Source organism: Saccostrea cucullata, unplaced genomic scaffold (genome assembly GCF_032062105.1).
Source record: "Saccostrea cucullata isolate Sc308-1 unplaced genomic scaffold, CSIRO_AGI_Scuc_v1 ctg204, whole genome shotgun sequence".
Lineage (NCBI taxonomy): Eukaryota > Metazoa > Mollusca > Bivalvia > Ostreida > Ostreidae > Saccostrea > Saccostrea cuccullata.
This window is the reverse complement of record NW_026940736.1, coordinates 694037-707950: the sequence shown is the minus strand read 5'-3', so window position 1 is coordinate 707950 and position 13914 is coordinate 694037. Positions and strand designations below refer to the sequence as shown.

General features: G+C 33.7%; 1 protein-coding gene across 1 annotated transcript; it reads right to left on the bottom strand.

Moving 5' to 3' along the window:
- Positions 1–7348: 7348 nt before the first annotated feature.
- Positions 7349–13174, bottom strand: LOC134256159 (uncharacterized). Its single transcript, XM_062738778.1, has 4 exons — positions 13087–13174; positions 10150–10314; positions 9738–9897; positions 7349–8409 (listed from the first exon to the last, which is right to left on the bottom strand). The coding sequence occupies exons 1-4, from the start codon at positions 13133–13135 to the stop codon at positions 8298–8300; spliced, it is 486 nt and encodes a 161-aa protein (XP_062594762.1). The 5' UTR covers positions 13136–13174; the 3' UTR covers positions 7349–8297.
- Positions 13175–13914: the final 740 nt, after the last annotated feature.

Below are 13914 nucleotides of genomic sequence, written 5' to 3'. Positions count from 1 at the left end.
TTGGGAAAGAACACTCAAATTTTGCTATTACAAAAAGAATATATTTATATACATATTAACGTTTGACACAAAATTGGCTCCTTGGTTAAAATAAAATTTTAAACACTTTATTGCAAATATGGAGGACACCACGAACATATTCCAAAAGATAAATTGACTACTATGTAGATTGTGGGAGGAATTTACGAACTAGGTTTTCATAGAAAACGTCGATTTTCGAACACCCCCATTGGTCATCCGGGAGAAAAATGAAAATCCCATCTTTATTGCACATTATACCCGTTTTGATTTGAAGTGAAATGTTATTATTAAACTTTTTCGAGAAGCGCTGATTTTCACAGTGGACAGCTTACTTTGACATTTGAAAACCTTCATTATGTACGGTGGTACGGAATTGACAATAGGTAAGAAAACCTAAGAAGTGATTATTATAATATATTGTTTTCGAGCGCTAACATGATTTTCTGGTATACAAGAGATGTTTTTGAGGCAGAACATAACTTTAGATAAGGGATAATTATTAATAACTCCTTTTAATCTCATTCTCGGAATAAAAACACAGAGAACGAGTGAAACATAAGCGCTTTCATTTCTTCTTCATGATGTTTTACAATACAAAGCTATATATATATATATATATATGTATTGCAGTAGAGGTTCCGTATATTGCCCTAGTGTAAAAGTTCAACAAAAGCTTTTGTAACTTATATTGAAATGTTACTTGATGTGTTACTCAGCTGGTATATTGCTTATAAATATGAAATATGAAAGCCACAATCCCACCCAGTTAAAGGTTAAAGCTTTTGCAGACAAACAGACCAGCAGACAGACAGACGGTCGAACAGGGCAAAAACTATATACCCCCGAAATTTCGTTTGCGGGGGCATAAAATGTATGCTTCATTTTCAGTGAAGTAACATCGCTAAACCAAACATTAAGACTAAACATGTGGCTTAAAAAAATCTTTTATAATCATACATTTTGAGGTTGTTTTCAATAGGTTTGAAACGTTGAAAAATGTCATCTCATTTCAAAACATATTAAACACAAAAATGCTAGAGTAAAAACAATAAAGCCAACAATTAGAGAGAGCCTTAACCTGTACATTTCAATTTTATCTAGCTAGCATAGAATTCAATACTTACACAAGCACAATAACCGCAAATCCAGTTACAATATATTTTGCAATCGCTTCTTCTTTTTCGTTAAACTTGCGCAATTAACCCTATCTTCCAGATCAGTCTTTTATTACGTTTGTTTATCATATTATCAAATGGGAATTTCCAACTTCTAAGAGAACGAAATAAGTATAATGGAATGTCTCATGAATATTAATGATATATTTTACTTTTTTATTAACAGAAACTCCTGAGGCATGTTCTCATGTTAAACGCAACTTATACTCCTAAATCAGTCGTATAAAAATCAGACTTTGAGAGCAATATATCAAGCGGGTCAAACCTCTTACATTTATTAGATTGAATTTTGAAAAACAATTAATTTTTTTTAAGATCACAGACATTTTTGGGAGGAAGAAAGGTTTCCACTAGTCATACAAAACTTCCGATTTCAAACCTCTTACAACAAGCGTATAGATTGCAAGTTCTTACAAGAGGCCTTTAGACTACAACGCTCACCTAAGGACTCATGTGTGCATCTAGAGCCCCCCCCCCCTCCCGGGCTGTATTTTGCAGAGTTATTAAATCTATATACAGTGTGTAATAAACCAATTAAAAGGGACCTCGGACCCCCTCCCCTCAATTTTGATTTCGAATTAAAGCTTCATATCTATGACTTTGCGTCATAGATATGAAGCTTTAATTCGCAATCAATTATATGACCCCCCCCCTTCGCACCTGGGTCTGGTGTACTTCTCCTATCATTTACTTTCCCTTCTTTACTACCATGAAAATATTTGATCCCCATTTTTGTGACCACTCTTTCTCCCCACCTTGTCGTAAAATGCCGTGATTTATCAGACTTGAACAAAGCGATACTTCAATTAAGTATGAATTAAATGGACTTGCATTTTGTTACTATAGACCGTTTCACGGTAACTGCGGTACTGCTCTTTTGCAGGGCGAAATGATATAGTTTGGTGAAATATGACGTAAAGGTAATTGTTAGACATACGCCATTTAATTATCTGTCAACAAAAACTTCACCAAACGGTATTATTTTGCCCTGCAAAAGTGTAGTACCGCAGTTACCGTGAAGGGGCTAATTAGGATCAATCTAAGAAGATTGCAGCAAATACATTATTGATATAAGACAAATGCTGACTGACATTTTTAAAATTACATGTGTAATCATTTGGCCAATTAATTTTAACAGGCTGAAATATCATGACAAGGAGCACACAGTGGGTGTGTCTGGTCTATAGAAGGATTCTCATTCCTCTATGGCACCTGATCCCACCTCTGTTGTTTTGAGAGGTCAGTGTTTGCTCTGCTCCTGGCTTGATTTGTACAGTCTTAATGGACTTTTGAGCTTGATTACCCTTTGTTATCTGCACATTTCATATATTTATGTAGGCCAGTCAGTGCACTTCAACATGAATCTGTTGTTAAGTACTTACTCATTAGTTAATTTTGAAATACCTTAAAAAAATCATTAAGCTTTCATAAACTAAGACTTTTCAAAAGATAAAAACATATAATATTTAGTATTACTTTACTTCTGGTTGCCTTATTATACAAGTATAAAGTAAAAAAAAAACACATTCAAAACGACAAATATGCAACATACGAGTATATGTTATAATTTTTGTTATCTGAACAATTATGCATAAAGTTTAGCTAATATGAAATGTATACAAGTTAGCAATATATACTCACAAACAATAGAAACGCAACACCCTAATTTTAGGGCGACATTATTTACGGGATATAACTATGTACCAAAACCAGAAGTCTCTGTCGAGACTGTAGCTCTACTGGTTTATACTTAAAACACAGGAAGAGAAAAGAAGCAGTTGGGACTTGAAACTTGCTGCTCGTCAACATAAAAACCGATGCACAGAATTATGTATCTTAGTATAGTCTACTTGTGTGCCACGTTATATTGAAATCGGACCAAAACTGTAGGAGGAGTAGCATTTTGAAAGAATTTCACAGAAATTTCTATTCTTAGTAACCATTGCAACACTGTTCATCAAAATCAAAAACTGATGTACAGAATTATGTATCTTAGTGTAGTCTATTTGTGTGCAAAGTTATACTGAAATCGGACCAAAACTGTAGGAGGAGTAGCATTTTGAAAGAATTTCACAGAAATTTCTATTTTTAGTAACCATGGCAACACCGTTCATCGAAATCAATAACCGATGTACAGAATTATGTACCTTAGTGTAGTCTACTTGTGTGCAAAGTTATATTAAAATCGGACCAAAACTGTATAAGGAGTAACATGTAGCAGTAATAATTTTGATAAATATCAGAAAATATGTAACGCAGTGTGGACAGTTAAAATAATTAAAAGGAATTTGGTAAATAAATGTCATTATCAAAAGTGACAAGGTCGGAAAAATTTCTGAAATATGATCGAATCTGCAATATGTTTCATAATCTTAATCATTAATGTTTGATCACAAACGACTTTGTCCTATATCACATAACGGTTTCTAGTCTTTCCATATTCTATGTATTTGCTGACATCAATTAATATCCAAATATGAAACAGATGTGTTAGCCTCTGTATGTCAAAGAAATTAATCGAATCAACTTGATGGATTAAAGTGGGCATTGTTAATCTCTAGAAACGTTATTTCAATTGTATTGTTGTTTCTTCTTTTTTTTTTTTTCTCAATAGTACCGAGGAATCTTTGATGTCCAAATATTATTATGGATTTTTTTTACTTCGGAATCTTTGCTATTTCAAATAGTTCTCAAAGTCTTTTTTGCTTCAAAAGTTCTAGATAATCTTTGTATCTTTCAATATAGTTCTCTTATCCCCGTTCGCTTCAAAGGTTTCTACAGTTGTTGTTTTTTTTTAATATACCGGTAGTCCACCAAATCCCTTTTTACTTCGAACGTTCCTCAGGGTCCTTGGTATTTCAATAATTCTCTAAATCTTTTTTGCTTCAAAAATTTTGTAGAATGTTTGTTGTTTCAATAGTTCTCTAAACCAAAATGCTTCAAAAGTTCCACAGAATGTTTGTTACTTACAATGTTGTTTTTCAATAGTTCTCTAAATCTCCATTTTGCTTTAGAAGTTTTACAGAATTCTTGTTATTCTAATAGCTCTCTAACCATTTTTGCTTTAAATGTTCTACAGTTGACATTTTAATAGTCCTCCAAATCCCCTTTGTTGCAGAAGTTCTACAGGATCCTTGTCAATTTCAAAAGTTCTTTAAATCTTTTTGCTTCAAAACTTCTATAGAATCCTTGATATTTCAATAGGTCTCTAAATCTCTGTTTGCTTCAAAAGTTCCATCCTTGTTACATGTACATCAATAATTCATCCTAAACCTTTTATAGCAATTAATATTTCACTGTATATCACAAATCAGAAGGTTAATTTCTTCTGGAGGAGAAGGAGCATTACCTTAAGGTGGAGGCCACACATTTCTGTTTGGATTTCCACTTTCATCCTTACCAGCAGGATGAGAAGCAGTCATACCAAAATTTTCAGCTGCCCATTGAGAAAGTTTCACGGCACATTGTTCATCAGATAGACCAGCTGAAATAGCAGTGTGTAGTAATTCATGAGGCTCTCTATCTGACCTCCAACAAATGCCGTGCCAGTGGACCATACCTCTGGATCTGGCAAACACTTGCCTCTACCAGTAGGAGTCAACACCAAAGACAGGTCCCATTACATTTTTGAAGTATGACTGAGTTCTGAGATCAAAATAATGTGCAACTAAATGGGCATTTTCCTGAAGAGTTTTGAAAAGGATATTTTTGTCTGTTAAATCTACAGATGAACCAGTTGTTTCTGAAACATACATTGAAAGCAAACGTTTAAGGGGTCCAAAGTGAAATTCTGCACTACTGCCAGTGGTGAAAAATGAGGACAGACCTGCACTTCATTCATTTTATATTGCACTAATTCATGCTCTTAATTCTTTCCGCCTCTGTTCCCAGTATTGAGAAGTCCCCCTTAAATTTTCCCAAAAAATAGAGAATTTTTGGCAAACTGAAGTGTCACCATTTTCAATCAGTTTTTTCAACTCAGTTATTGTAAATTGCTGACTTTGTTCAAGCGCCCTTTTTCTCATTTTCTCATTATCATGTTTTGATTGATTGATTGATTGATTGTATATTGTTTAACGTCCCTCTCGAGAATTTTTCACTCATATGGAGACGCCACCACTTGCCGGTGGAGGGCTACAAATTTTGTCCTATGCTCGGCACTCAGGGCCTTTGAGCAGTGAGGGATCTTTTTCGTGCCAACACCTACTGCGACACGGGGCCTCGGTTTATACGGTCTCATCCGAAGGACCGGTCTCCACGTCATCATGTTTTGAACAACAAATTCAAAGTATGGATGCTTTGCCATCTTCCATCACAGCCCACTGTCCCATAAAAGATAATGTAATAGGCCTATTGACAAAAAAGTCTCCAGAGCCATTAGGAAAAAGAGCAGGAAAGGCAAGGGTAAAAGAATGTTGCGCTGTGGAATGTTGTCTCTTGTATGCCAAGGAACGGTGATGGTTCCCTATCTGTTCATAGTAACTCCCCCATGGTTTTCACCAATTATTTCAGTAACAATTTTCTCAACCTTCTTCTCGTTTGTGTATATTTGAATCTGGTAGTTGAGCACCAGAGTGTGTAAAGCTCTGGGAAACTCCAATATCTGTCTGATCAAGTGATGGACCTTTATCATTTTTGTGGACAGTATTTTTTCTTTGAATTTTTTTTACAATGTCTCTTAATCTTCAGGAATTGATTGCAACCTTTCGTTACTAATAATAATGTCAGAGTACGCAGGATTGTTCTTCTTAAGCCATTTCAAGGACTGTTCAACGCCGGACTCGAAATTTTTTGGAAGTATCATTTTTGCCTTTTAATTGTTTTCTAACTTATATTATTTGTATTTCAGAAGGCAATCTAGGAAAAAACATTTGATGGTTCATTGATTTCTTGGGGGAAAGTGACACAATGACCTGATGATGCGATACCACCATGGTTTAGCATGTAGACATCAATGTATGGAGTAATTCTACTGATTAGTTGTTGTTCTATAATTGTAAAATCTTTAAGTTGCTCGGGTAATCTACCTGGGTCTATGTTGTTTTCTTTTGAGTATATTTTTATATTTTGCTTATCTCTATAACAACGCGTACCAATTTCACTTGTGTCCATTTTCATATCTAGTCTCCTTTCATGACATAATGTACAAAGTTCAAAAGAATATGCCATTTGTTGAAGTTCAAATGCTCTTATTGAATCCAAGGCCTTACCAAAATGTTGGTTGTCTTCAGAAGGAGGATGAGGATGGAGAATTTCATTTTCTTGCATTTTATAAGTACATGTATTTATTTTATTTTGAATTTGCCAATTTAATCTTTGCTTTCTATTTCCTAACTTAAGATATGTTTCGTTTTGTGCTGGCATTTTATATGGCACACTAAATTTTCTGCAGCGTTCTTGTAGTTTTATCTCCTGTTGAGACAAAAAGGCGTGTTTTTCTTTTTTTGTTTTGTTTTTGGGAAAAAGGTGAAGGATTGTGTTAATTTTGTTGAGCATGTCTTTTTCTTGTATTTTGAGTGATTTACAAAATATGAGTTTGATGTCATTTTTTCAAAATGTGTTGCTTCACTTTCAATTTGAGCTGTGTCCATGGGCAGTAATGTTTTGGAAACAGAGCCCTGATTTGTTTCATTAATTCTAACTGGACCTCAAATGGTTGATGGGGATGTATGTTTATTAAAAGAATTTTGAGTTTTCTTGATGTTGAAAAATTTTGGAGCTCTCTGGCAGAACTGAATGACACTGATTGAATTGATTTGTTTTGCTTGCATAATTATGCTCATCAGAAATGTAATTTGCAGTGTTGACTTTTGTTATTTGCTGATCGTGCATCTGGGCATAAGAATGATCATTAATGTTGCTGTTTTGAAAGATTCTTTCTACTTCCCTACTTGCATAAGCATGTTCTGACATTTTTCGGGATTTTAGCCATGCTTGTATTGAAATTTGTTGTATTCTGAAAATTGGAGCATATATCTACTAGTAATTCATATGAATTGTTATTTGATGCTTTTTCATGCTCATAACCCAAAATGCAGTGATGCGGAAAGAGGATCAAACAGAAAGGAAACCGTCAGCTTCAAAACGCTTCCCAAGTCAAACTGAATTTTTTTGTAAACAGAAAACAATAGAACAAATTTTAATATATTCCATCCATGTACACCATTGTAACATTAATTTTGAAAGACTCCTCATTTCATGCTGACAAAAAATATTGTTAAATGTTTAATACAATAGATAGATTTCTGTTGTGAAAAATGTCGACAGGTACCTTGAACAGCATTTGTAGTATTATACACTGGATATAACATATTTCTCAATAAGGAGCCAGTCAATAAAGCATAAACAAAATCTGCATAACTAGTTTTTCTTAATAATACTTACATAGAAACAATACGTTAATATATGTACATAATATCCACTAAATATAAAATTACATGCATCATTAACAATTAATGCTAAAACAGTAACAAATATATGTACACTTCCAATCTGACTTTAACTGAAAAATTGAATTAAAACTATTTATATTATAAACATGACGACGCATAATTTTTTTTTTAAAACAAATTTTTTAAATACTTTTGTAAACTCTTCCCATTTCATTAGACTGGTGCCCTGTCATTGGTTAACAGACACAATTCCTAGCGGCAGCGACTGGAATCAAGGGTAGAGAACCAGTGCTACCCATTTCCTGTGATATTTAAGACAAAAAGCATAGTTTAAATAATTGATTGATTTATGTTTTTTACGTGCCATTCGAGAATTTTTCACTCATATAGGTATGAAGGCCCATTGAGCAGTAAGGGATCTTGCCCTATGCCTCGCACTTAAAGATTACCCACTTTACATTTTCATGCCAACACCTATCGTGGTACAGGGCCTCGGTTTTAAGGCCTTATCCCTATGCCATTCACTCTTATCTAACTGAAAGAGACAAACATGCTTATGAACAACGTTATTGAATGTCATCGTACATGGATTCTATACCAAAGATTTTAAATGTCTGACCTTAGATTTAGCCCCAGCTGATATGAAATAAGAGAGTTATCAAAAATGTTTTCAAAATCTCCAACTAATTATCTGTTGTCATATGAAGGATTACTTAGACTTGCATTTTTTAAAGCAATACATATAACACACACAAGAAAAGATGCAAATCACGAATAGTCCCCAAAGTATTCCAAATACAACTTGATATACTCTCCAGTCACTGAAAAAAAGAAGAAATCAATTAAAGGTCATCTTTAACATAACGTTTGTTTTGGCCCCTCCCTATTCAAAGTAGAAAATATTGGTCGGTATATAGGTAAGTGAAAAATTTCAACATACTTATTGCAATTGACAAGTTTCAAGGGTAAAAAGTAAAATAAAATACCGGTATATTGTGTTTTCTGGAGGTAAAAAAGTTTTGAGTCCGTCTATTTTTAGCCAGTTGGTCGGGAGAGCGCAAACGATTTTTTTTGGAAAATATCCTTACAGGTATTATTAAAACGAGAAGTACTGTGAGCAATGAGCTCACTAAATGATACCCCCGTCTCCCATATGGTTATAATGGCAATTGCAAAGTCCATATTTTGCTGTGGTCAAAACCTAAAATATGTGCCGGATCAAAAAGTAAAATAGAAGGTCTGAATGATAATATGTAACGACTCTGTGAAAGTTTCATTAAATTTCACTCAGTGGCATAAGAGGAGTTGCGGATAAGAGATGGGTACCCAACAGCGTAACTGACTTACGATATAGTATCAACGACATGTACTCATGTATTATGTCGACAAAATAGATTAACAATGATTGGTAGTTTTTGTCATGGCTTTATTGATTAATAGCCAAAGTGAATTATCAATACAATGATGTACTCATGGTATCAAAACAATGATGTACATATGGTATCGATGCAATTATGTACACAAAGTGTATATTGAACGACTGCAACTAAATGGGTACTAAATGATATAGAACGATAGTTCAATGGTATTCAACGATATTCAATGATATGCAACAATATTCAATGATATTCAACGGTATCCAATGATACAACAATATTCAACGGTATTCAATGACATGCAACGATATTCAATGATATTCAACGGTATCCACTGATACAACAATACTCAACGATATTCAATGATATGCAACGATATTCAATGATATGCAATGATATTTAATGGTATCCAATGATACAACAATATTCAAAGATATCCAATGATATTCAATGATACAACGATATTCAATGATATACTGAGCTTCAATGGATGACAGAAGATGGAAAAGAAAGAGTAAAATGCACATGCGTAATCACAATGGGTGTGGCTAAGCAGTTATATACATTTGCATGAGAGTTATCTTTACTGGACCATATCTCTATTTGTCTCCATAACGTGACTTAACTCATATTGAGTTAAGTCTGATTGATAATAATAATGCTAATACAGAACAGACATAACTATTAAACATTAATACTCTGATTAAATATAACAATGCATAAAATGTGCATTTTAATTTGAAAATAATTCTTTCCTGATACGTTTTACTTACTCATCCCAGAATGTACAGCAGTACTGTTGCCCCTCGTCACCGCAGCAGTAAGTGTGGTCATCTCCCATACTGTCGTCTGTCGGGCAAATAAACAGCCCCACATATGACACATTGGTCAAATTATTTTTATCATATTTGTCATTGTAGCAGACTTCTGGCACTAAACAGAAAGATTTTGTTGTTGTTGATTTCATTGTTCAATTTTGAGCCAGAAAAAGAAGAAAAATTACAGAAATATCCTTAAAAGGGAATAATTATTAGCGAAAGAAATTTATATGTAAGTTTAGTAAAAGTCGTAATACATCTACGGCTTCGATTGAGTTGAAAACACTAGAATCATTATCTGCGTAAAATTTATTTACAAATCTCTTAAAATTGTTTCTGATTCTGGACTATAAATCTAGTAACTTACAATCCCCCTTTGACCTAGAGCTAGAACGTATCCGCCAATATGAGGCCCCGTAAACTGAACCAACATCGTTTTTCGAGGTAATTTTGTTTCCTGAAAAATGTCTTCCAAAGGAAAATCTCACTCTCCATCTCACTTTTCCTCCTCTTGCGTCAATCAATACTAACACTGAAAAATATCCAGGAAAATTAATCAAAAAATTAAAAAATAAATAAAACCAGAAGTCTCTGTCGAGACTGTAGCTCTACTGGTTTATACTTAAAACAAAGGAAGAGAAAAATAGCAGTAGGGAGTTGAAACTTTAAAACGTCTAAATAGGAAAATTATCCTTGCCGCTCATCAAAATAAAAACCGATGAAAAGAATTATGAATCTTAGTATAGTCTTCCTGTGTGCTAAGTAATATTGAAATCGGACTAAAATTGTAGGAGGAGTAGCATTTTGAAACAATTTAACAGAAATTTCCATTTTTAGTAACCAAGGAAACACCATTTATCGTAATCAAAAACCGATGCACAGAATTATGTATCTCAGTGTAGTCTACTTGTGTGCTTAGTTATATTAAAATCGGACCAAAACAGTAGGTGGAGTAGCATTTTGAATGAATTCACAGAATTTTCTATTTTTAGTAACCATGTCAACACCGTTCATCGAAATCAAAAACCAATGCACAGAATTATGAATCTTAGTGTAGTTTACTTGTGTGCCAAGTTATATTGAAATCGGACAAAAACTGTTGGAGGAGTAGCATTTTGAAAAAAAAAATTACAGACAGACGGACGGAGGACGGACGCATTACTATTGCATAAGCTCTTCTGGTCTCTGACCAGTAGAGCTAATAAAAATACTGAACTTAGATTATATCTGTCTTTGATGATGTGATATCCATTCCTAAGTTAAAGCTTATATCATTGAATGAGGAAAATTCAAATAGCGAATACATATTGTCATTACTGTGAGCAATAAGACAAATGCGCTTTGTTACAACGCAATTTGAAAAATTTCGCACTTTGAAAAAAATTTCAAATTAGAAAAAAAAATTTAATTTCTTTTCAAAGTGCGTTAATATCGACCATATTAACGCACTTTGAAAAAAATGTAAAGCTTGATCAATATTCTTACAAATAATCGGTTTGATAATTTGATAAATAATTGACCCTGGTTGGATATCTTTTTGGTGGTAAGATCACTTCAGGACCTGTGATATTGACGTTTTAAATATTTTAGGTTTTGATAAATACCGTTATCAAAAATGGGAAATGGGTCTTTAAGAAAAAATAGAGATGATTCTTTCATATCATTTTTTCGTTTCTTTTTAAAAGAAGAAGTTCTAATCTGTAATAAGTAGATGTTGGAAGTGTGTGTGTGTGTGTGGGGGGGGGGGGGGGCTAAAAGTGAACGACTTAAAGCATAGCCATTTATCTTCCGAAAAAGGGGCAATATGATTTTTCAAGACTATGAAAATTCTTTCTCAAACGTTTTACTGTGCTTTAAAATTTCTAGTTTTCATCTGATTTAAGTTAATACAATTATTGATAGTTTTCAACGTCGTACCGGTAATGTAAATACATTTCCATTTTTGGGTAGGTTGAGTTGTTTCCGACGCCTATGTATTGAAAGAGAAAGAGTTAGGCCGAGAGATCTTCTACCAGATAAATAACACTAAAATAGAATCGTTCCAGTACTAAAATCTTTATCCAGAATTTTTGTGTTTACATATTTTTTTTTCAAAGTGCGTTAAATGTCTCCATGGTAAAAAAATATTGATGTAAACTCTTTACGCACTCTGAAATTTTTTTTCAAAATGAGTTGAGTATGTCCAAAATTTCACGCACTTTGAAAAATTTTTTCAAAGTGCGTTGATTTTGTCCCAATTTTTACGCTCTTTGAAATTTTTTTTCAAAGTGCGTAATTTTTTCAAAGTGCGTTGCCACAGCGCTTCTAAACTAATTCTGAAATAGAAAAAAATCTTGAGTATATATGCTTGTATGTACAAACAAGAATAAAGGAGTCAATCTAACTTTAAAAGACGTTGACAAGTTCCCAACTTCTTAATTCCTTAAGAAATACATTTGACAGTATTGCAGCTATTTTATTTTTACTTCTTTGTTAATTAATCTAAGATCGGGCTAATTTAGATTTTTTTATTGAATATTGATTGATTTATTCAGTTGATATATACACATGTGTAGAGAATTCAAGACACAGTACTATGTATAATGACAGATCTGTAGCTCATTTGTCTGAAAAAAAACAAAAATGGATGGTCGGTCTGATAGCTATAGTTTATAACATTTACTAGCTCTTTTTCATGTTATCCGTTCGATTTTTCAGACGAACTAACGATCATAAGTATGACAGAGACTAGTATATTTTCTTACAAACTGAAAAATATGTTTAATTTCTAATTGTATCCATCACCACCAACATACACACACAGACATAGACTTCATCCAGCCTGTTTTATCAGGAGCGTTCATGGTGTCTCGGGAAGTCTGATGTCAATATTGAATACTACGGGACATATAACGTACTATTTAACAGCTGTTTAAGCACAAATACTATACAAAAACTAGAGGTACTGTGAGCGATGAGCTCACTAAATGATACCCCCCGCCTCCATATAGTTATAATGGCAAAGTCCATGTTTTGCTGTGGCCGGAAAACCCAAAATATATGTCAGATCAAAAAGTAAAATAGCAGGTGCACGATGGCAATTTGTAATAAAGATTCTGTGAAAGTCTCATCAAATTTCATTCAGTGGTATGAGAGGAGTTGCGGATAAGAGATGGGTACCCCAAAGCGTAACAGACGGACGGACGGACGGACGGACGGAATTAACGATTACTATATACCCTCCCGCTTTTCAAGCGGGGGTATAAAAAGAACCCGCCGTGTGTACCAATTTCATTTAAACTGACACAGAATGAAATATACTTACTCGTACAAAGCATAATGACCACAAATAGAATTAAAATGTATTTTCCCATGGTCCATTCTTTTTCATTAAATGCGCAATTAACTACAGGTCTTTCTTTTATGTAGATAATTTACAAAAATAATACTATGGATTTCCCAACTTCTTGAAACGTCAGATAAAGTATGAATGGAAGCTTCATGAATAATAATAGCATAACTTTTAATTAACATAAACTCCCGAGGCATTTTTTTTCTTAATGTTTAAATCATAAAGAATCATGTAAACTGCAGGCTATCAAAATAAGGAGCGGATCAAATATATGAAAGTGGGACCTCGGTTTATACGGTCTCTTCCGAAGAACCATTCTCCACGTCCCGCCGTGGGATTCGAACCGCTGACGTTACATTACTTATTATATTCCTACAGATGAATTAGCTACACGGCTTAAAACTAAGGCGTTTGGGAAAGAACACTCAAATTTTGCTATTACAAAAAGAATATATTTATATACATATTAACGTTTGACACAAAATTAGCTCCTTGGTTAAAATAAAATTTTAAACACTTTATTGCAAATATGGAGGACACCACGAACATATTCCAAAAGATAAATTGACTACTATGTAGATTGTGGGAGGAGTTTACGAACCAGGTTTTCATAGAAAAAGTCGATTTTCGAACACCCCCATTGGTCATCCGGGAGAAAAATGAAAATCCCATCTTTATTGCACATTATACCCGTTTTGATTTGAAGTGAAATGTTATTATTAAACGTTTTCGAGAAGCGCTGATTTTCACGGTGGACAGCTTACTTTGACATTTGAAAACCTTCATTATGTACGGTGGTAC

Coding starts and splice junctions, on each gene's coding strand:
- LOC134256159 (XM_062738778.1), bottom strand. CDS start 13,135: ATGGGAAAATACATTTTAATTCTATTTGTGGTCATTATGCTTTGTACG. Junction 10,315..13,086: donor GGTCATTATGCTTTGTACGA/GTAAGTATATTT, acceptor GATATTTTTCAG/TGTTAGTATTGATTGACGCA. Junction 8,410..9,737: donor TGCTGTACATTCTGGGATGA/GTAAGTAAAACG, acceptor TCTTTTTTTCAG/TGACTGGAGAGTATATCAAG.